The sequence below is a fragment of the Lepidochelys olivacea genome (genome assembly GCF_965140295.1).
Source record: "Lepidochelys olivacea isolate rLepOli2 genome assembly, chromosome: 7".
Taxonomy (NCBI): domain Eukaryota; kingdom Metazoa; phylum Chordata; order Testudines; family Cheloniidae; genus Lepidochelys; species Lepidochelys olivacea.
The window spans coordinates 98,269,133-98,293,014 of NC_140417.1; the positions used below are offsets into that span (position 1 = coordinate 98,269,133).

The following is a 23,882-nucleotide window of genomic DNA, read 5'->3' on the forward strand; positions in this document are numbered from 1 at the left end:
GTCCCCTGACCACCCCCTCCGAGGACCCCAACACCCCCTAACCAACTTCCCCTGACCGACCTGGACCCTATCCACACCCCTGCCTCTGACAGGCCCCCGGGACTCCCATGCCTATCCAACCACCCCCTGCTCTCTGTCCTCTGACTGCCCCCTATCCAACCCCCCTACTCTCCACTCCCTTACCATGCTGCTCAGAGCACCAGGACTGGCAGCCATGCCACCTGGCCAGAGCCAGCCACGCCGCTGCACAGCCTAGAGCACTGGGACAGGCTGGCAGCTCTCGCAGCCATGCTGCCCGGCAAGAGCTCACAGCCCCGCCGCCCAGTGTGCTGGTGGCACAGCGAGCTGAGGCGGGGGGGGGGGGGGTGGAGGAGAGAGAAACGGACAGCAGGGGAGGGCTGGGGACTAGCCTCCCAGGCCAGGAGCTCAAGGGGCTGGGCAGGATGGTCCCACAAGCCGGATGTGGTCCACGGAATGTAGTTTGCCCACCTCTGCTTTATATTGAGGTCTCCAGTAACTCCCCAATGTGTTCTCCGTCCCCTATAGGCCAGAAGCCACCTAAGATATTTGAGAAGGTTAACAGTAGAACACTTGTGACAGGTGAGTGACTGTTTTACTTATTGATCTAGTCGGATCATATCAATTACTTTAATTGTAAACATAAATGTTGTGGGCCAAGTATCAGAGGGCTAGCCATGTTAGTCTGTATCCACAAAAACAACGGAGGAGTCCAGTGGCACCTTAAAGACAGATTTATTTGGGCATAAGCTTTCGTGGGTAAAAAAAAAAAAAAAAACCCATCTGAAGAAGTGGGGTTTTTTTTTACCCAGGAAAGCTTATGTCCAAATAAATCTGTTAAATCTTTAAGGTGCCACCGGACTCCTTGTTATAAATGTTATGTGGTTCTATTGGATTTGGTTTGTAAACAGACCTCCCCTTACCCAACTATTAATGGGCCCATTTCTGCAATGGCACAAAGTGTGTTATTACAAGTATGGCTACGTAATCTTGTTAATTACCGTATCAGAGACATAGAAGATTCACCTCTGAACATTCTAAAACAATCAAGACACACTTTGATTTACAACACAAACAAGTTTTTCCTGGCACGACTGATTGCAACAGTAACTGAGCCACTGTGACCTATAGCAACTAAAAGGAAAAGAAGTCGTCAGTTACCAAAAAGTGGTGAAAAAACTTCAGTTGTCTTAAGAAAATTCACAGAAAGCAATGAAATTCTGTCCCATTGAAGGGACAGAAAGCTAGTTTTAGACAAGGTATTCAAATACGGTATCATCTAGTTATTGATGCATGTCATAAAAATTATGTAAAAGCAAGACACAATGGGGAAAAAAGGAGCCACAAACAAGAAAAATCCAGTGTAGGAGCAGTATAATGTCATACTGAAGATCCAAGTGATGATGACCTTTGATCTCCTGCCCCTTTCCCTCCTTACAAGTCCTCAGATGTGATGGCTGCCTCCTGGTTGGTACAGGATTAGGTTGTGGCCCAGTTAGCAGATAGCGGCAAAGAGTCCTGTGGCACCTTACAGACTAACAGACGTATTGAAGCATAAGCTTTTGTGGGTGAATATCTACTTCGTCAGATGCATGTAACTATTGTAGTTAGCAGATAGTTATTTTCTCATGGAGACTGACAGATAATTTTAGCAGAAAGACTGAAAAGGTGAGTCAGATATGGCACTTGGGTAGAGAGAAGATAAAGAAAGTTTCCAGGAATACCTTAAGGCCTTTCTAAGATCAATTCAGGTTTTTACCTAGGAGAAGTGAGGAATTTGGCACAATGGTCATGGTACAAAGAAAGAGGGAGAATTCTGGGTCTCTCTCACATTCAGGTAAATAAACTGGTGACATTTGATGGAGGATGAAAGAGAATTTCCAGTGCTTCTCCTTAGTGCAGTTTTTCAAGATTTAACTATCCAGAATAAGTTTGCAAAAGCAAACTGTCAGCAGAATTTCCCTTCATTTTCCTCTAGATCAAACCTGCCTGCCTCAGAATTATACAAACATTTACCAGCTTAGTCCCAATAGCTGAAGTGTTGAGTCAAATATTGCTATAATCACGAGTAAGCTTCCTCATGCTAGAAACTTGGAAAAAAAAAATCATTGGCTTGTGTATGCATTTCTTAAATAAGGCAAATGAGGAAAATAAGGGACAAAGTGATGAACCAGTACTGAGTTCTGTGGGAGCCAGAGCACAAAACTACATTTTAAAAGAGGAAAAGTTTTTCTAACAGTTAGAATTGTGATTTCAGAGAAAAAAAAAAGAGTTAGTTTGTATCCTGGTTTAATAATATTTCACTGGGGTCCCAATCTGTAAGTGTCATGCATGTGGTCATGTTTAGCATGATAGCCACCATCAGCAGGATGCCAAGAGACAAATCTTGATCTTATTCAATGTCACCAGGAGTTTTGCCATGGACTTCAATTGAAGCAGGGACAGGCCCTATAAAATGCAAATTGAAATTGAATAGAGCTATTTGAGTTTGCGCTACATTTTGTAATTTTAAACACTGAAGACTGATCACAACAGAGACACATATTACAACTTAAAAGTAAGAGAAAAAGTATCTCTTCTTCAATCACATAGGAGAACCAATATTATGCTCTCAGCTGTTTCCCAAGAACTGATTACTATGTTGATGTCCTTCCACCTTCTCTCAGTGGTACTCAGGGCATTGTACTTTCAGGAAGTTGCCAGAGAAAAAGGAACCAAGTGTTTTGTTCTTAGCTTTAGGACAAGTAGTCGGATGTGATTATTGTAGTTTAAAGTGAGACACATGGAGAAGAGAATATCTTTTGCAGAAGGAAGCAAACCCAAGTGGACTGTTAGACTTTGAGAAGAATGAAGGGGGTGGAGAGAGGGCCATCGTGAGCATCTTTGATTATTAAAGCCAGCTGCTTGTATAGTGTCTACATGTAAGTTATCATTTATGAAAGTGTTTTTTCAAGGGACAGTTAACCAAAACAGCTAAGGGCCTAGGGGCCACTAGGTCTTCAGCCACAGCAGGATGAATTTTAGCACATAAGTACGGTCAGTCAATACCCATTACACCCTTGTGTGGTAGGCAAGTATTATTACACCGATATGTACTTAGATGGCAAAACAGAGACAGTCAAGTCACTTACCTACAATGTCATTGTCAGAGTCAAAACAAGACTGCATGAGTCTGCTTCTCACATACCCACATTTAGAATCCCACATAATTACATGTCTGTTCCCTCATCTGTCCAGATGGTACACTAGCAAAGCTGGTTGGGAGGTAGTATGGGGCCACCCTGAGCAACAATGCTCCTTTCCCCACAGCAATAAATTGGCCCATAGTCCCCTACTAGAATTAAGAGGCTGCTTCCTGCGAGTCTCACTGAAGTCTGTGAGAGCTAAAGGTTCTCACCCTTCCGAAAGGTCACTTAAACATGTGTTTCTAGACCTCTGAATAAGAAGTTTAACCCTGATCTTTTAGGCAACTCAAAGACAAAACAAAGAAATAAGAACAGACATGACAAGACGACAAATGCAATCTGTACAAGAACGTTAGTACAGGTAGCATCAATCCAGTATGCACTCACCTGGTACTGGAGGCAAAGTTATGTTTCAAACTGGGTTAAGAGATCTCTTATTTCTGGGGTCAGATGCTCTACTGCCTTTGCAGCTTCTGTAATAGCTTTCCGATACATCCCTTTCTTCTTACGATTAAATCTCAGTTTGAAAGATTCAGAGAAAGGAGAGAGTTTTGAAACAGATAAGAATGAGGTTGTTGGAGAACCAAACCATGATACTTTAGCTTCTCGCCAGGAAGGTTCTCCATTTTCCTTCTGGCTAAGGTTTATGTCAAGAACACGTGCCGGCCACCATGGGAAACCATGAATTTTACCCCAAACAATATCCCCCACTGAAACAGTTCTTCCATCTTCAGTGACACATTTAGAGACACTCTGTGTATGTAGTCTAACTGTTAATGGTGGCACAATTTTACGGTCATCTTTTGAAGATGAAGAAACAGATGCATCATCACCAGGTAAAAAGTCACACATTTCTGGTGATGTTACTTCTGAACTAGAGGATTTGGATTCATCTAGACTGTCATTGCTACACACTGATAAACTAGAAGAATCTGCCTTCCTTTTACGATAATTCATAAGAAAAGCCAAGTTATCATGTCCATCTTTACCTTGGGGAAATCTTTTGAAGTCATCATCTTCACCTGAACTCCCTGAAGACATCTCTGCTAAACTTCTATCTGCAGATTCATCAGTGTAAAATGCAGCAGGATTGGACTCTCTGCTACTCTGAAGGACATTTATCTCATCAATAAGTTCTGCTTTATAAATGGAAACACTCTGACCATCATTTATTCGATGGGGTTTCAGTCTGATTTTTGGAGGTGGAACATCTGCATTGGAATGCACAGGCCTAGTTAATTTCAGTTTTGGAATGGAAGCAAGTTGGCTGCTTGCCGACTTATCCATAAAACATTTGGTTTCCTGATATCGTTCAGAGTCTCGGTTCTCCTCTTGGTCCTCCCCTCCATTCTGCAATATCCGCTGTGGACAAAATGGTTTAACTGATCCATGAATCCGGGAGGGAATTTTCACTACTTCACCTTTACCTTGTGGTGTGCTGTAGGATATTTTTATAACTGGAGTTCGATGCACTAATTCCCCAGAAAATTTGTCTTCCTCCCTCTTTTCTCTTTTGTTCCTTTTCTCTACAGAATCAGAATCACTGTGCTTTTTTTGCTCCTTATCCTGAATGCTTAGCTTCCTCCTTGTTTTAGCATTTTGCCTGGCTTTGTAGTTCACTTCCTCTGGGTTCAGAGTATTTTTACATTTTTCACAGAGCACTTGCCTGGGCCTCAGCCTAATAGTGCTCATGATAAGCCTTCCTGGGTCTCTATTTCGTGACAACCGTCTTTTTGTCCTCTTTATAGTCCTTGGTGGTGGCTGAGGAACCCACTGGTTATATGTGTGTCTTAACCATAAGGGAGGAGGAAAAGGAGCTCCCTCAAAATAGGGCGGGTAAGGAGGAACATTGCCTGGCGATGGAGGTGGCAAAAGAGGAGGAACCTGTTCATCATTGTTTCCTTTGGGAGGTTTTTCACTAGAAAGCTGGGACTCCATCTCACCCTTCGCAGCCCGTCTGTTTTCAGGAATCCAGTTAGTGCAAGCATCAGTAGGAGGGTCCTCTTGCTTTGGCAACGAAGGTGGTGGAAGACAGAGCAAGCCAGACCTATAGCAGTGTGGGGAAAAAAAATACACAAATCAGAGCTGTTTGAAAACAGAGATTTCTTTGACAAAAATTAAAACTTACCAAAAATGCCATTTTCTGAAAGAATATTTGCCCAATGCACTAAGAGGTCAACATTTTCCCCTCATTTTTAAACAGCAGCTAATTTTATCCTGTTGAGAAAGTGCCATCTCCAAATGTATAGAGTGTATAATCCACTTTTTGGGTGGAAAGTCCAAAGTGACCTGTGCACTGAATTCTCAGCCTTACCACTGTATTAGTGAAGTGTGTGCATGTTTTGTTTCTAGTCTAGCACCATTCACACAATCCAGAACAAGTACTTTACTCCTATCACAGCCACACTCAACAGGCCAGTAATAGCATGGAAAAGATGATGTATAGAAGAGTAGAACACTGCAAGTCTTTGGGGAACTATTAACAATTCTTTCAGTATGCTAGACTTCTAAGACTAAATTTTTAGATTACCATGCAACAGTTGAGCCACATGCACGTGCAAGTCAGATCACTGAATGACTAATTTCCCAACTTGCATATTCAAGCATGGGGTTTTATAGTAGCATGCATGTTCACCCTGAGCCCTTATTATTCCACTTTTTTTTTTTTAAATGTACTTGCTATATCTCCAAGCTAGCCAAATCAAGCAGAAAATGTCATTTATACAATGACAAATTTTATCATAGAATATTACAGTATTGCACACACTGAGTATGTCACAGGGCCCTTTCTAAAGTAAGTACGTACGAACATTTTATTTCCATAGGTTTCTTCTGAATAGTGACAGCCAGCTGCGCCAGCAGATATATTGCTGGACCAGACATTGTATCTGTGCTAATCTCTGAAGTCTAAGCCAAGCAAGGACCAGTGTCACGTCTGTGGGGAATGTAAAACCAAGAAATGAGTGGAAACACTGCTTCATCACACCACCAGCTCTTTGTAGATTTTCCCCTCCCTTTCCTTACCCACATGTTTGGGGTATACTTTGCTGCAGTGGTTCATTTCTGTTCCTTGGCCTGGCCTTCACGATTTTCTTGCTTGTTCAGGATCAGGGTTAACAATTATGTGCCAAGGACTGGGCTTTGCACACTAAACTATCAGTTTATCGTTCTGAAGCTTCAATATGAAAAATGCTGTCTTAGAAGAAGGAATTCACCTTTCTTTGCAATACAGCAGCAAAGGATTAATGGGAGAGAGATTTTCCATGAACACACGTGTCTGACAAAATGACTCTTTGCAATATGAAATTCTACTTTGTGTTTAGGTTTTATTAAGCAGGGAGAGCATTATGTTCCACTGACTTATTAATGCCCAGTCTGTTCTTGACAGATTGAGAATAAGTAAATTGCAGGTTTTGTAAAACAGTCACTTTTTAAAAATTATTATTATTAAAAAGAATGCCCACATGAGGTTCCATGTGTGTCTCAGTGGTTCATATATGACATGACATGTATTCCTTTAACAAGTAATACAATGGTTTTTCCGTGGGCCTGACAACTCAATAAGAGCCAAGCTGTGTTCTTTCTGGTTCAAATTTCAGCAGCAGCACATCCCAGACACAAAATTTTGTTTTTAATAACTCCAATTCAACCCTTTTCTCCAATATTTTGACTCCTACAAGAAATACAGCATGAAATGTCTAGCCATATTTTTAAGCTCTAAACTTCACCTTGTACTTTGAGACAAGCCAGGCCTTGGCATAAATGCTGGAACTAGGGGTGCTGCCACACCCCCTGGCTTAAAGTTGTTTCCATCATATAGAGCGTGGACAGTTTGGTTCAATGGCTCTCAGCACCACCCACTATACAAAAGTGTTCCAGCACCCCTGGGACTTGGGGGAAGATTCCCTATTGCACTTTATATTAAAAGATCAGTTTTAGCAGAAATGACTTTCTTTAAAACTGTCCTTTACTCACAAAAAGGACAAGACCCTCCATTCTTATGTGATTGGAAGCAGGCAACATTCACCTTGTAATGGAGATCATCCTCTCTAACAAAGGCCTAGATGAGCTATTTTTATCCTATGAGTTTCTATAAGACATTTGTCATATCCCACAATTATCTCTTATCAAGACATAGCTACACTGTCTCTCCCCATCCAAGAAATCCGGACTTCTCCTTATCTGCTTTTCCCTTCTTTTGTCCCACATCCTCCTCAGCTTTCAGGTATCATATAAAACTAACCCATCAAATAGCCATTAGAGCGGTCAGTGTAGTACAGTCCCCATATACTTGGCTGACATATCAAACATTTTATCTTTCAGGTTCATTGGGAGCAATATGATCTGCAACAAGCTATTGTTACTACACCCTTTCTTAGTGTCTGAAAATAAAGGGGTAGGGTTTTTTTTTCTTTTTTTAAGAAGTGAAAGTGTCAGCTTGTTAAAGGGTGGTACTTTTGAGTTACAATTTCTAAAATAAAATAAAAAAAAATAAATAAAAACAAAGGCTTGATAGATTGTGCTTAGGTTTTTCCAAAGTAGTTTTCTACCTTTGAGCAGAAACACAATGGAAAGTTTCAGTAGAAAAGAAGTTTTCAGGTAGCTTTGGGAATGCAAGAACAGCCTGTTACAGTGCAAGGTTCAATATACAGTTACTAGAGCATGTACTGTCAAGCAAGTGTTCTAACTTCTTAAATAAATGTTAACTGTTTTACAAATTAAGCTCTGAGAAACTAACAAAAATGGAAGGTAGAGTGTGTTGCACGGGCCGTTTTACCTCGAGATTAAATAATCTCTCTAGTGCTCCCTTTCCTTCCTGCTACCTTCAGTGATCAACTCCTGCCTAAAGAGGGGGAGGGAGGTGCCAACACAGGCCAGCAGAAAGGGGATTTGGCATCCCCAGCTCAGAGAATAATTGAGAAGCATGGAAACTCCCTCAACCTCATGTCCAATCCCCTTCCAGAGAGCAGCATAAAGAACCCAGGGGGATGGGAGTACAGTTGGCTGTGAGGAGTCAGAATAGGCAAGCTGACAGTCAGTTTGACTGCACGTACTGCTGATCACCCAGAAGCTTCTCCTGCTTTGCTTCCAGTAGGTGCCTTCAGACCTGACTGGTAAGGCTGCTGTATTTCTCTCTCAGCACCATATCCACAGGGTGGAACTTTTTGCTGGAAGGGTAAACCTCACACTCTCACTGCAGATCTTTTTAGGCTACTGCTGTTTCAGATGACAGCTGCACATAAAAGTAGGGAAACTCTTCTTCCTGGAGGAGCGTTAGCGAAGGTCGCATACAATTGGATATTACAGAAGAGAGATGGTGGCTTTCTTCCCAAGACTGGATTAGCCTTATAAACTCACTGCCACTCCCCCGCTTCCTAAAGCTGACTAGCATGCACACTCCAATTTATTATGGTAAATGGTTTCATTTTTGTTTCTGCAGACGTTAATTACAGACCAAACCCTTCTTACCTGATTTGTGTGAGAAAACCCACCAGGAAAAAAAGAAATTGCTTGCGTAAGTCACAAAAAACAGGAATTGGTCCTTAATTTTGGCACCGACTCATCACTATTCTTTGTTCTTTAAGAGTTCAAATAATTTAGTAACTGGAAAACTATAAAGTTTTAATTTCCTTTCCATTTACTTGGAGAGATTATGACACCTTGACCATTTTTATATTTAGGTCTAGGTGACACTTTCCAAATTAGAAGAAAATTAGCTTAGTCTACAGGAAGAGGACTGAACAACTGCTTGCAAAATATAACTTAAAAACTAAGCCATTTTGTTTGAGAGCTTTACAAAAAAAGGAAAGTCAAGCCTGAGAATTAAAGATTTTAAAGTGACAGACTCTGCTAACATATTTGCTATAAAGCAACCATAAGTTGCACATTGAACCTGAGGTATTCGTGGAGCTTATAATGGAAACCAATATAGTGCTATTATTCACGCAGCTTTGGTCGGAACTGTGCGACACTTTACTTACTCAGTGAAGTGGAACAGTTCTGGCTTGACCAAATGAAACTATGCAATAGAGGAATTTTCCTCTCTTCCACTCCATTAGAAGGTAAATTCTGGGTATGTCTACACATACCATTTAAGACACAAAAAGTCCCTTTTTTGCGCTAAAACCGCGGGAGCATCTACACTTGTTAATGACTTTTGGCAGTGAAACTCAAAACGTTTGGCCTCCGGAGGATATCCCACAATTCCAAAAGCGACCACTCTGGCCAGCAGCTCCATTGCTCCGACGCACGAACGTCCGCCCCTCTCCCTGTAAGCTCCGGGAAGTCTGAAGCTCCCTTTCCCTTTGCTTGTAGATGTGGCGGTTTTTAAAAAATGCCACGGAAAAAAACAGGAAGTAATGGGGCTCCTGAGACATGAAGCAGGGCAGCACGGGGCACTGAGAAGGGACCCAGAATGCCTTCCGCTCAGGACCCCAACCCACAATACGTCTCAAGAGAGCTGCACTGTGGGATAGCTTCCCTACAGTGCTGCTCTCATCAGGAAGTGCTGGTAGCATAAACACTCTCTGACACCTGAGGAATTGAGTGAGTACACAAACCAGTGCTTTACTTTTACCGGTTCCCTATCACCGGTGAAACTTACAGTGCAAAAAGTATAGACAATTATTCTAAGTGTAGACATACCCTCTGTTTACCTTACTCTTACAAGTAGGCCCAAGGGTTTAAACAGAACTACCAGAGTCATTAAAGCAAGCAGGTTCAGGCCTTGTCGATTCTCTAAAGGCTTGATCCTGCTAGCCTAACTTACATGAGCAGTCCCACTGAAATCACCAGAACTCGTATGAGTAAACGTACTAGGATCCAGTCCTTTATAAAGTCAGTAACTTCATTACTTTTGCAAAACATGCCACAGCAAAGTTTTAGTAGAACATGGTCCAGCACTTAGGTATTAAAAACTTTTCCTGAGAAGTGGGATGACAACTGTTTCTGGTGAGAATCATCGGAATTGTGGATTACAATTAGTAAATTTGGCACTGATTAGATGAGGCTCAGTACCCTAATCTGCATCCCAAAATTGACAATCATAGTAAAGTAAAAAATATTTAAAAAAGAGTAATTAAGATACATAAACAGTGTTAATGGTAAAGGTGAGCCAGTTATAGCAGATGGAGACTGATATGTGGCCAGATTGCAATACCAGAGAGTGTGAGAGTGCGTAATTAACCCAAAGGTATCTTATTTGAGAAAGTTTAGTGAAGTGAAGTCACTGAACTAGTATGAATGAGTGGGGGTCTGACTGGGCTTACCCTCTGTGCTTTAACCACTCCTTAAACCAATCAAGGGATAGCTCTGCAATAAGGGTAGAGCGGACAATTAGTTAATATTTCTATTGTAGTGCCCAGAAGGCTCAACCAGGCTGGGGCCTCATTGTGCTCAGCTCTATACAAAACTGTAGTAAAGTGATAGTCCCTAATGTCAGCTCTGGGCAATCTAGAAGTAGTCACATTGCTACCATATGTCCAGCCTCCATGCAGCAATTCAATCCTTTGACTGGCTGAGGTCCAGCCCTGCCCAGCCTCAAATAACACTGGTGGTTTGGGAGAAACTATAAGCCTCTTTGACTGAGGGATTGCCTGGGCTGTTAATTACTCAGATTTGGAATTCAGGGGCTATTTTAGATCCCTGGTTGCTCCAGCATTCTCAGGTAGCAGCTGTGGTGGCCCAGACAGCTTTTTGGGAAAGGGTTTGTATGTAGTGAGGTTCATAGTTGTCCCTGGTTGTGTCACACTGAGATTAGAGTATTGGCAATGCACTCTCTGCAAGGCTACACAAAGCGTTTGGAAACTTAAGGTGGGGCAGCACCACAGTCTACCTTGGCTTTCAGGTTTGTTTGCAGATGGGAGTTTAAATTGATCATTTTGGTTTTGCATCTGCCTACATAAAGCTGCCACCACAATCATAATTGCGTTGAAATAGGCTAACCACAGACTGGCAACATCTTTCTAGTCTACTGACTGAGCTTATGCCCATCCCAAAGATTTGTTTGAGGATTATAGCACAAAGCAAGTGGAAGTTGAACTCTTTATATTTTAAATAACTTCAGATTGGTGGTGAAAGCAATGGCAGTGAAATAGAGGCCATCAAGAGAAGACAATTTTCTCTATTTACTCCTGGGGAAATTCTGTACTACTTCCTATGTGCAGAATTCATGTGCCATGCATTCCCCCTGCCCACAGAAACAATGATGGAAAGGTACTGCAGTTATGCCTTTCTCCCACTAGGGGCCACTGTGGCACCAGAACAGAGAGCAGCCACTCACCCAGCCAGGTCAGGTGGCACACAGTACCAAGGGACAGAAAGCGTGGGGCACATGGGGATGCAGGGGGTGTGTGTGTGGGTGTGGAGTGTCACAGACTGGGGTTCAAAAGGGCTAAACAGGAGTAGGGGTGGAGGGGGCAGCAAGGACATGTGGGGAGAGGGGAGTGCAGAAACACATGAGGACGGGGCAGATGTGCCTGACTGATTGGGAGAGGCTGGGGTCAGCTAGGGTATGCATGGTGGAGACTCCCTAACAATCCCTCCCTACCCAAAAAACACCCTGTTCCACACTTCTCCCACCACCCACACTCAACAACCCTCCAGGTTCATACCCAGGCTCCTCTACAGCAATAACTTCCCTCTCCCTCAGCTCCTCTGTTACTCCTGATGCCCCCAAGCCTTTGCACTGCTTCTGAGGGGTGCGGGAAATACATTTCTGTATTGTAGTTTAAATTAATTATTACTCAGAGTTCTGCATTTATAGGCCTAGTAAGGAATCTATTTGTTAAAAAAAAAAAAAAAAAAAAAATCCTGAATCTTTTTTTGTCATCTGTATTGTTACAGACAGTTCCTGACAGGTATTTTGACATAAATTATCAAAATAATTGAAACTGGCATGATTAAATTGTGTTATTTTGACAAATAAAAGATGCAGAAATATTTTAACTGAATTTTTATTTTTTTGGTGCAGAATTCCCCTAGTATTTATTGTGTCTCTTATCTTTGAGCAAGATACCATAGTACTGCAGACTACTGGGCAAGTAATACTCAATACTGTAGTATACTGTCTGAATCCAAGACAGACAACTGAGGTGACTGTTTTATCCTGAGGGGCCATATTTTGCTGCTTTTGCCCACAAAGCCAGCCTGCATTTGCTTTGTTCACATTGGAGATTTTTAAATTAGTTTTGATGAAAAAATATTTTTCTTTTAAGTCTCCCTACCAGTTTGCCTTTGGGAGGAGAGGGCAAGTCCAAACTTGGTGTTGCCATTGCCACCAACTCCCCAGTTTGTGAAGTTCTGACCATCTACCAGCCCCATCACCCGCCCAAAGGAGCTAGGGAGGCTATGTTCATAGTGATGAGTCCTTACATTTGTCCAGATACTTATATGGTCCTCATCACCATACGCTACTCCCCTCTGTTCAAGCACAAAGGCCATGTGACCAATATGCCAATGCAATTTAATAAAGGTACTCAATGAGTAGAGCTACCATTTCTTTATACCTTCTTATTTCTTTTGGAAAACTATGCTACAAATGTAAGTTACTCCACACAAGTTTAGCTGCAGAACGATTAAAAAACAACCCCATACAGATTTAAGTTTGTTTTTGATCAGCCTGCAGCTGAACAATTTCTGGACTGACATAGACCTCTTCAAATAAACTGTATAATTAAAACCTATCACCTATAACATAACATTAAGTACATTTCATGAAACACACTTCCATTACCACACTTCAGTTTTTAGTAAAGTCTTAGGCTAACACAAACTTAGATAAACCTAGTTTTTTCTCCTGACCTGCACAAATTACTTAACATTTTATATAGCTGCACATTGTCATTATTGATGCGGCATATTCAAATCTGCTCAGTCACAGATTCTGCATTTTCATTTTCTTGAGCTTAGGGGCATGTGAAAGTGTCTGAGTATTATTGGCACCAGCATGTACTACAGGACATGAATTCAGTCTCAGTTATTCGTCTTAGCCTTCTGGGACATGCACAGCCAAAATGATTAATTTCCTCAATCCCCTCTCTCCCTGGAGACAGGCAACACCATCCTCTGTTTTGGAAATGCTTAAACCCACACATAATTAAGATTCAGCTCTTTATAATTTAGATACATCAAAACTGGCTAGTCTTGCTAGCAAGAACATTGTAAGTGCAGTCAACCAGGTTATAGTCCTTCATTAATGTAAATACTAAGACAGGATGTAAATTTGGGTTTCACATTTATTAAACTCAAGATGACAAACCAAAATAGATTATCCACACAGAAATCAGTGTTTTGAACTGGTAAGAGAGTTATAGTCAGTCCCAGTAAAGTCTGAGTGCATGTTGTTTAAAAAAGCGTCCCCATATGCAGGCAACTGTAGGCGTTTTTTGAAAGATTATTCTACAGCTATATAAGATTACCATTTTTTGTTTTGTTTTTGTGCCCTCCTCCCAGTGCATGAGTTAAAGGATAAAGGGGATGTGTGGTTAGAGGGTGGGGGAGCAGCAGCTCATGCTTCCTTCATCAGCTTAGGTCCAGAAGCTGTGATCTTGAAACGGTATTTTCCTTTGAAGAGCAACATCTGCTCCTTCACGGTCAGAAAAATATGGATTATATGCACACATTCCTGTGATGCTGATGGCCACAGGCAAGACTTAGAAAAAGAAAGGTGTCTGGATAATCCTACTAGCCCAATGGCTAAGCCTACTAGCCAGGGTGAAAGACTTGTGCTACCACACTTCCCAAAGCCACACACCACATATTGAAAGAAATAAACACAGTTCTGTACTGCATTTAGTTATATTACTAACAAACAATCAGCTTTTTACTTAGCACCTTTTTAAACATACTACACCTCCCTAGATTTTTCTATTTTTAAAAACACCTTTCCCTTCCTTGTTTTACCCTACTCTTTTTATTCCTACAATAGATCACGAGGTCTCTTTTCTCCATGTTGTCTTCACTGTCCCTCACTTCTCCCTCTCAGAATTACATTTCTTTCATATTCCATCAAGTTCCCTCTTCCCCCCCACACCTCCACATAGGAATTCACCTCACATACATCCCCACACGCTATCCACGGACATGCCAGTAACATTTTTGAGCCAAAGGACTATGTTTATTAGCCAAAGACATGAGATGCAGGCCTTTACTCTCCAGAGACAATACACTGAGGAGAACCGCTGCCCCCGACTCCAATGCTGGGAAAGGGAAGGGTGCTAGGATTGCTAGCAGGGTTCTGTCCTGGACCCAGCTGGGAGGCTTTAGCTTTAATCTCAGCCTCCAGATAGTATATTTCTGATAAATGTGGAGTGCTAACCTACCATCCCCCTCACAAAACCCTCCTCTAATTACTAGAGGAGAGAAATGAATGCAACATTTCTTGGCGAATAAAAGGTGGGGTGAGATCTCTTCTCTTTCTCCCTTTCCTCCAACTTCTGTCTGAAGCATCTACTCTACTCTCCTCATCTATCCGCCAAACTTTCCTCTCGAAGAATAGCTCCGGTTGCTCAACTTTCCCAAACAGCAACATGGAACTGCCTGAATCTTGTCAGTTTCACAGCTGCCAGCAGGCTTCTGGGTAGTAGCACAAAGTTTGACAGGACTCTGGTCAGCTTTCACTCTACTGTTCTTTATTGAAGCTCTAAGCAGCAGCAAAGACCCACCCCCTTGATAGGGCTGAAGGGAACCTAAGCATTAGAAACTGCATAAAAAAAAAGCTTAGGTTCTGCAGAACTTCGTGGCATTTGCCCAAGGAAGCTTCCAAGCAAGTTTATTTTTCAAGCTTTGGCCACAGAGACCCAATATAGAAAGGGTTTCGGATGCAGTCTTGCTCTAGTCCCTTGTTCTCTACAGGACATTAAGTGGCTTTACAGTAGTAAGAATTTTCTTGCTTTCTATGGGGCCAACAGTATTGCTTGGAGTTTGAACGTTTCTTATGGGAGCAAAATCCAGTACTTCAATGTTACATTAAGCAACTGCTTTGTAAATAGATGCATCTTCTACTGCAACAGAATAAGTGCAGATTCTTCACTGGCATGTTCTAGCTCTACTTACAATAGCCAAAAGTCAATGGATAAGCAAGATTAGCGTCCATTATTTTGTGCTACTGAAAACTACCATGAAAATCTTGACCTTTAAGTTTTTGGGCAACTAGTGATTTTGCGTGCCTAAAGCAGCCAGATTTTCAGAAGTTACAGAGGGCCCAGCCTCTTTAAGCTGTCTAAACTGCCACTCAGAAGTGAGACCTCCACAAGTCAGCCTTGAAAATCTTGGCCAAAGTTTTCACTACAGTAGGGCCCCAATTCTCCAGTCTGATTCACACAGGAGAATGCCTATATCCATGTGGAGGCCCATGGAAGTAACTGGGACTCCACAAGGAGCCACAAATCTATCCGGATTGATTATTGCAAGGTCAGCACCTAAATAAGGCTATGAGATGGTTACAGGACACCTACTAACAAGAGAACTAGCCCATTGGTACCTAGATACTCCAGTATATGGCATAATATTCATACGCTTATACCTACGACAGGGGTGGGCAAACTTTTTGGCCTGAGAGCCACATTGGGGTTCTGAAACTGTATGGAGGGCCGGTAGGGAAGGCTGTGCCTCCCCAAAAAGGCTGGTCCCCACCCTCTATCCACTTCCCGCCCCCTGACTACCCCCCTCAGAACTCCTGACCCATCCAATCTCCCCTGCTCCTTGTCCCCTGACCACCGTCTCCTGGGACCCCCTCCATCCAACCCCTACCCCCCATCCCCTGACTGCCCCCACTCCTATCCACACCCCCACCCCCTCCCTGTTCCCCATCCCCTGACCACCACCACCCCGCTCGAACCTCCGCTCCATCCAACAGCCCCCTGACTGCCCTCCGGGACCCCCTGACCCTTATCCAACCCCCCCCCCCAAACTCCTCACCCCCTTACCATGCCACTCAGAGCAGCAGGACTGGCAGCCGTGCGGCCCAGCTGGAGCCAGCCACGCAGGAGTTCGCAGCCCTGCCATCCAGAGCACTGGTGGCACAGCGAGCTGAGGCTACGGGGGAGGGGCTGGGGACTAGCCTCCTCGGCTGGGAGCTCAAGGGCCGGACAGGACGGTCCTGTGGGCCAGATGTGGCCTGCGTACCATAGTTTGCCCACCTCTGACCTAGACAGACTGACTGGAATATTAGGCAGGGGCCTGCAAAAAGGGAGGCTCATTAACCAACAAGCTCCAGGATCCAAACTCTGTTGAAAAGGTCTAGCTGCCACGTACTGTAGCCAAGTACTGTACATGACTCAGGGATTCCCTCTTCCATATCAGCCTCCGGCTAGAGTGATTAAAAGTTTCTCATCCCTAATAGATGCTGGAAGGAAAAAAAAAAAGAGCTCTCTATCTTTCAGTCCTTACCACACAACCTCACTTAAAGGAAAGGGTCAGGCTCCCAATTGTTTTACTGAATCTCTTTGCAAGATGGCTGAAGCAGAGCCAATATTACTGAATCAATGGAACATCACTAAGGTCATCACAAAGATCTTCAGCAGTATTTCTGTTTTTAAAGAGACTAAAGATGGACATTAGAAGTACCTCTGTTTAGCTTTGTGATAGCAGGTAAACACCAAGATGGGACAAATCATCACAAAGAAATGGAAAGAGTTCTACAAGAAATGCTTTTTTCCGTCCATGTAACCCTATTTCTATTTAACATTGGTTACTTATAATCAGGAAAAAGAGAACCCTATCTTTTGCCTTAAATCCATTTTGGCTTCCTTACCCCTCTCCCTGTCAGAAATAGACTTTAATACATCCATTTTTGTCATGTGATTATATAGTTAAATATCATCAGGATGTGGGCATCTGATTTGTCAGATAATTGGAGGGTTTCATCCTCTAACAGAGGACTCCACAAATTCAGATTATTTTTAAGGAAACTGAATTTGCCAGGAACTTGTGGACTGGGGATAGTATGAACATACATTAACATTCCACTGACTTAACCTTAGAATTGGCAGAGAAGAATTCTGAAAGTATCCTAAAGGCTCATCTACATTACACAGCCTTTGCTGATACAGCTATACTGGCATAGCCCAGTGTACGCACAGCATATGCCACAGAATGGGTTTTTCTGCAGGCATAACAACACCACCTCCCCAAATGACATTAACTACACCAACAGAAGTATTTATGCTGGGGGGTTTACAATCACAACTATGTTGATTAGGGGTGGTGGTTTTTTTCACATCCCTGACAGACATAGCTATGCCAACAAAATTGTATAGTATACACCTCGCTTAAGTGCCTCAAAAGAGGCCTATTAGAAATGGAGGAGTAGCTTATTGTTCCAACTGAAGAGGAAAATCATCACAAAAGCCTAAGGGGAAAAAAAAAAAAAAAAAAAAAAAAGAGGGATAGGCACCAAAAGTAAAATTTTCAAGAGTGCCAAAGCGACTTAGAAGCGTAAGGCCCATTTTCAAAAGTGACTTAGGACCCTAAGGGCCAGATTTTTACAGATATTTAAGTGTTTAAAAACGCAAATAGGTGTCTAGTGGGATTTTCAAAAGTGTTTTGAACAGGTTAGGTGTGTAGCAGGCATTAAAAACAATAGGAGTTAGGCACCTAATCCATTTTGGAGAGAGGTACCATTCTGGATCCATTTAAAAATTCCTACCTGCATGTCAAGGCACAAAAATATATTTGCAAATCTGGCCCCAAAGATTATGGAAAATCTGAAGTGGTCTGAGGAAGTGATAACTATTCAAGCATTTTGTAAAAATGAAATAATAAAAAAAGTCTCATTTCACACGTCCTTTGTCCAGGGAGTCACTGGCAAATTTTGCCAGAGTGAAAATGACTATTCAATAAATGTATAAATCAACAGTCCTCCCCTAGCTCAGAATGTAAATACAAATGAAAGAAAAATGAAATCTTCTTTTTGTTTTGTTTTTTTAAAGTTTTAAAGTTAATAATACAACAAGCATTACTGTCTAAAAGGCTATTTTATTATTAATTGTCTAACAATTCTTTAAGATCATTGTAATGAAATAAGGCATGCGGTATGTGAACATCACTCCTACTCTCAATAAAATTAGCATTTACGTTTCAGGGGCAACTATCATCAATGTCAGAAGAGGTCTTGACCACTTCAAGGTGGGTACAATATATTCATGATGGCATTGTGGCAGAAGACAGGGCCATGGTACCCTGCTGCTGCAGTAGAATCCACAACCAAAACAAAATAAGAGAAGAACATCAGAAGGCCACCAAATAAATAAAAAAGCACCAAAGAAACAAACCCCCAAAACACCACCCTGAGGATTTAAGATGAGCAATGAAAACTGAAAAGCATTCGATTTTAACAGGGCAAGCTTCTGAGGGAAGGCACAAGAATGGTAACAAGATCACTGTAGAAATTCCAGAATGGAAAGCTTCAAATGTTGGAATTGAACCTACATTATTGGCTTCAGTTTCTTCAGTGACAGAGAGAAATCAATAAAGCTGCAGTCCTTCTCCAATGGCTGACTACATAATGCAAGGATTTCTAGGGATACTGGATATTAGTAGTGCTAGCTGGCTACTTGGACAATGAGAAGGAAAACATGTGAACCCTCATTTAGCTGCATCTTAGTTTAAAATGTTTGAGTTGAGCACTTTCACATACTGTAGACAATGAGGTAGATGGATAAAATTAACATGAAGCCATATGTTAACTCACATGACTTTAGTATTAATGTTTTCTGGCACATCTAATTAAGAGATAATGCCAGTAGGATAATTGTCAAAGGATAATGGTTTTGCACTGCTGGGTGGGGGTGGGGAGGGGGAAAGCCTGTAGCAAAGTCTAGGAATGTATTAAGGAAAAAATTGAGGCCTTCAAAAAACAGGAGACATTTACAGTTCCCACTCGGAAAATAAAAACTAAAGGAAAGCAAAGACATATATGTTTGATTAATGCCTCCACTTTCTCTTCTCATACCACTCATCTAGTAGGATCCCATTATCTTGTAGTGATGTATTCCAGGGACTTTACTACACCAGAGGATTAAATAAAGACATAATATAGATAATTGGCTAAAAAACCAGCATATATGCTAATCTGAAACTTTAAAAATAACAAACCTTTATATTTGTGTGTGATTAAATCGAGTTCTAACTTGGTTTAAAAAAAAAAAAAAACCTTCCACTAACAATAAATAAGGATCAGCTATCCAGCAATCTAAATGGCTATTACACATTTCATTATGTCTAACAGATCGTTTGTTACAGTTTTGCAATTACATAGCAAATGCACAGCATGTGTTAACTCAAAGCACATAAAAAGTATTCCACCATTGTATGCTTATATACTCATCAGAGTCTTGCTACCACACTAATAATTTGTACTAAGCATATTAGTTCCAAATACATGGCAAATAAAGTGTTTTACTTAAACTGATCATTTTTGTATAATATTCTAGAAAACCCATGACTAATATGTCCATACCCTTTTTATTTTTGCATTATTAAAATTAACAGGTCAGTTTCCCCAGAAGATAAAGCTGTTGAAGCATATGGTATTCCTGAACAAAGAAAGAAAGTCTATAATTATGGCAGTATCTGACATCATACCACTACCCAGCACACCCAGACTTACTACACAGTCGTAACATCATTAAAAAGAACTTTATCAAGTTCTAATATTTTTATTCAACAAAACCTTTTTCTTGACAAATGTGCAGTTTCTGGTCCTAAACAAAACGTTAACTCTACAAGCAGCCTCTGGGACAGTGAAGGCACTTAAACAGATTTGGTCAATTCCCCTCCTTGATGGGGGCCAGACTTTTTCTAGTAACCTATGCCCATAAAAAGAGTTACTTTTAAATACTTTCACACTAGGTTTTTCCTCTTTTCAAAGCTTCTAAGATGGTCACCGAAAAATATTTTCAAATTTATCTTGAAGTGTAACTGGATAACAACCCTCTGAAAGTCTCCTTCCAAGCTGGATTTTTGAAAAGAAAATGAAACCAAATCCAGAATTTGCTTTTTTAGAAGAACTCTCCGCCCCCCCCCCCCACTTTTTCCCCTCCCCTCCCCCACCTGCAATGTGCAATGCAACCTTAACTCTTTAATCTGATTATGGCCTAATCCCTCCTCCTCCCCAGCTGCTCTGATCCCTCTGTGCAGCAGCAGGCCATACTCTATAGAGAAAAAAACTTCTCAGTTGCAATCATCACCCTTGGAAATATTTTGGGTAACAATCAAAGCATTGAGGGCTCCTACTTTTTAGTGCAGTCCAGGAGGATCCCAGTGAAGCGCCTCTCCCCGCAGCTCAAGGTGACCACCAACGTGTCGTTCACCATCTGCTCCACCAGCACGGGTAGCCAGGAGCCGACCTGCAGCTCCTTCGCCTCAGCCTCCTCCATGCTTGCAGGAGCTCGGCGTCCGCCTCAGTACAGCTGGAGCGCGGCGGCAGGCTCCCAGTCGGCCTCGCTTGGGCCCTCTGCCCGTTCTGCTCTGCTCTCCCCTCCCCCGCCGCTGCCGCCGCCCGGATGGCTACACCGGCCGCTACGATGACCTCATGGCTCCAGGCTCCCCCTCAATTGGGAGGATTAGTAGGTGCGCTGACGTCACAATGCTTCCCTCCCGGGAACGTTCCACGGCCGAATCCTGCAACAATTGGCTACAGTTCAGGGTGATTATTAGAGAAGAGCATGCCAGGAAGACTAAGGCGGCTACTGCCGCTCACGGCGGGGCCTGGTAGGGGGTCTCCTCTCTTCCCCCACAATACCACATCGGTAACATCAGAGTCCAGGGGTCTCCGCTCTGCCCTCACAGCACCATGTGCAACAACATGTTAAAGGGTCAGTGCGTATCCGCTCTGCGCTACATTGGGCTGCAGGAGAATCAGGCCCATAGCACGTTGAAAGGATCGGGGAGTCACCCTCTTTTCCCTGGGTTCCAGGAGGATGAATACTCCATATGCAATAATATGTTAATAGGCTAGATTAAGATTGTTCCCTCTTCTGCCCCTTTCCTCTAGGACATAATTATACCATCCTCACCAGGCTACATCTTGATTATTTAGACATGTTAAAGAATTTTCCTGGCCCAAATTGTTCCTTAGGAAGAAAACTACATCATCATTTATTCCTGATCCATAGGTGTTAACTGTCCCTATATAATGTGGGAGGGAAAGAAGCAGTCTTTATTTTTTTAAAGCTAAATAAGATGTTCCCATACAAGATAAAAAAGATATCCTAGCTCAAATGTATTACAATGGTGTTTAAAGGCTGTCTGAATGGCATTCAAATGCTGACAAGTATGCAAATACAGCAAGTCACTTTTATCCATTTAGAGGGTTAACTGCAACCTTAAATTTGCTTTCCTAGGACAGGAGAACAGCTCACTTTTCTCAGCACCTGTCAATCAGTACATTTTTATAACTCAAAAGCTTGCTCTTATAGAGTTGCAGCCTGCAGACATGTCAAATTGTAAGTGAAGGAGTGAAATTTCAACAAATTATGTATGAATTTCAAATGCCTCACTGATGAAGCATTTTGCATTGTGTATCACAAGTAAAAGATATTGTAAAAACTGCTTTACAATTAATCCCAAATGAGGTGTCTGATTCCAAATGAGCAAAACTGCCTTTAGAAACCTGGATTTATTATTTTAGTTTAATTTCAAGTGATATAAATTCAGTTTTCCAGAATGCCTTTTTCCAAATGATATATTGTGGTACTGGAAAAACTAAATCAGTTCTTATTCTTCATTTAAATAAGAAAGAGATACCTAGGGTACATTTAAAAAAGGTGAATTTTTAGCAGACAGTAGAGCAAAAATCTATTGCATTAGAAGGTGGCTACTATAAATCATGAGAAAAGAACTCTTCTATATATAGCACTGAATTTGCAGGAAAATATGTTTTCTTTCCTGAGGGAGTCCTCACAACACTGAACAGGCTCCTTTAAAATGTGTTTAAAGTGAAATATATTTCATTATTGTTTCAAGTAGCAATTCACCAATGTTATTTTTAATAATCAAACAAGAGCTCAATGGGCAAGTGTTCAGGTTCCTTTTTAGGCCTGTCAAGGCAAAGCAACAAGGAAGTAAAAAACAGTTTCATCTGGAAGCGCATTAGATTAAAAGTAAGAAGGTGAAAGCTGCTTTTTTTCCCCTTCATATTCAGTCAAAGGCTACCAGTTGTGGGTGCTGAGTGAATCTCATAGGTTGTAAATCTTACTCTAGATTTAAAATATTCCAGAACTGTTACTCTAGTTGGCCTATACACTGTAACTATGAAAAGACAACTGCTAACTGCTTCTTACTGAGCAATGCTGCATTCAGAAAGGGTCCAAGGTCAGTCAGCCCTTCCTGTCCATCCGAGATCCCACCATCACATTACTTATATATGCCTACAACAATGCTGTTAGAAACCTCTTGTTTTCATTATCTAATAATCATTATGGTTTATTTTATATAAAGTTCAATAGTACTAGAAATAGTTCAGTTTAATAAAGCTGTGAAATAGAAACCAGACTGTTACTCACATTCATAGGAAAGAATTTGTGATTACATATAAATTCCAAGAGTCCATTGAAGGCCCTGATTATTACCAATTACATCTTCATATTTTTTAAAAAAGTAAGTTGCACTTCCTGTTTGCAAAGTAAACAATAGTTTTTCTTTTTAATGAGAAACTACAGGATGGCTAGCACCCTGGTAGTGAAGATAATTAAAGTAATAAATGAAACACATTCTACAGTATATTAGGTCAAAGAAAAAATGTCAAGGTTTAGGCTCTTTTTATTTGGACCCATCTATTCATTGCTGATATTTTAAAATCTGTGTTTTACTGATCAGTTTGACTAAAGAATTATAAAATCATGATAGAAAAATATATTTTCATACTATATTTAGTTTAACAGATTAAAACAAGTTATTTTAAAACTTATTGAAAAATGTTATTTAAAAAGTTTCCTCTCAAATTGTCTTTTTATAGTAATAAAGGTAATTTTAAAAACACTGTACAGTTCAATCAAAACTAATTCTGAACCAGAATAACTGGATTATCTGCGGGATCCAAAAGGAACAGCTTCAGCACACCTCAGCTAAATACTGCAGTTCTTTAATACCTTTAAAACCATTTTTGGTGTGAGCCACAAATGCACAGAACATTGTTACACATTAATAAACCTGTATTGTGGGCTCACTGAACTTACAGTGTTGTTGCTGTTGTTTACTCGATTACTTCAATCTTGATTAAGTTTGTTTGGTCAATGTTTGACCATGAGAAACAGGAGAAGGAGTTAGTCGCACTGGAGTCGCCTGTAATAAGGATCTAAACGGAAAGGAGCAGCCAAAAGCAGGGGGGGGGGGGTGCGCGAGGGAAAAACAAACCCAAAGCAAAACAAAAATCCAAAACAGGATTAAAACCTAAGAAATGAGAATCGCTGCAAAGGCACTGAAAATAAGAGAAAAGTCCAGGGCTCACGTTACCTGCGCGATCAGTCTCCAGCCCTTTAACAATTACAGTGTTTGACAATTTAGAGAGGTTACTATGTGGCATTCCGTTTCCAACACGCACCCTCTAGCGGCTAAATGCGGCGTTCGCTCCCCAGGACTGACCTCTCCGGCGGCTCCGGGCGGGGAAGCCCCGCCCCCGCCTTAGGGACTGTAGCGGCTGCTGCGTCTGACAAGCTTCAGTGGCGCGCCAGGATTGGC

At 41.6% G+C, this 23,882-nt stretch overlaps 1 protein-coding gene across 2 annotated transcripts in view; it reads right to left on the reverse strand.

Moving 5' to 3' along the window:
• PWWP2B (PWWP domain containing 2B) overlaps nt 1-23,773 on the reverse strand; it is a 45,820-nt gene extending 22,047 nt beyond the window's left edge. The window contains exons 1-3 of one of the 2 annotated variants that reach the window (XM_084633821.1): nt 23,658-23,773; nt 20,439-20,825; nt 3,591-5,250 (exon numbers count right to left, since the gene is read on the reverse strand). In XM_084633821.1, coding sequence (XP_084489947.1) covers nt 3,609-5,250; nt 20,439-20,581 — 1,785 coding nt within the window. In that variant the 5' untranslated portion in view covers nt 20,582-20,825; nt 23,658-23,773 and the 3' untranslated portion in view covers nt 3,591-3,608. Of the gene's footprint in view, nt 1-3,590; nt 5,251-20,438; nt 20,826-23,380; nt 23,470-23,657 lie in introns of those variants that run through there. The other variant, XM_084633822.1, reaches the window with a different exon arrangement.
• Between the last annotated feature and the right edge of the window lie 109 nt (nt 23,774-23,882).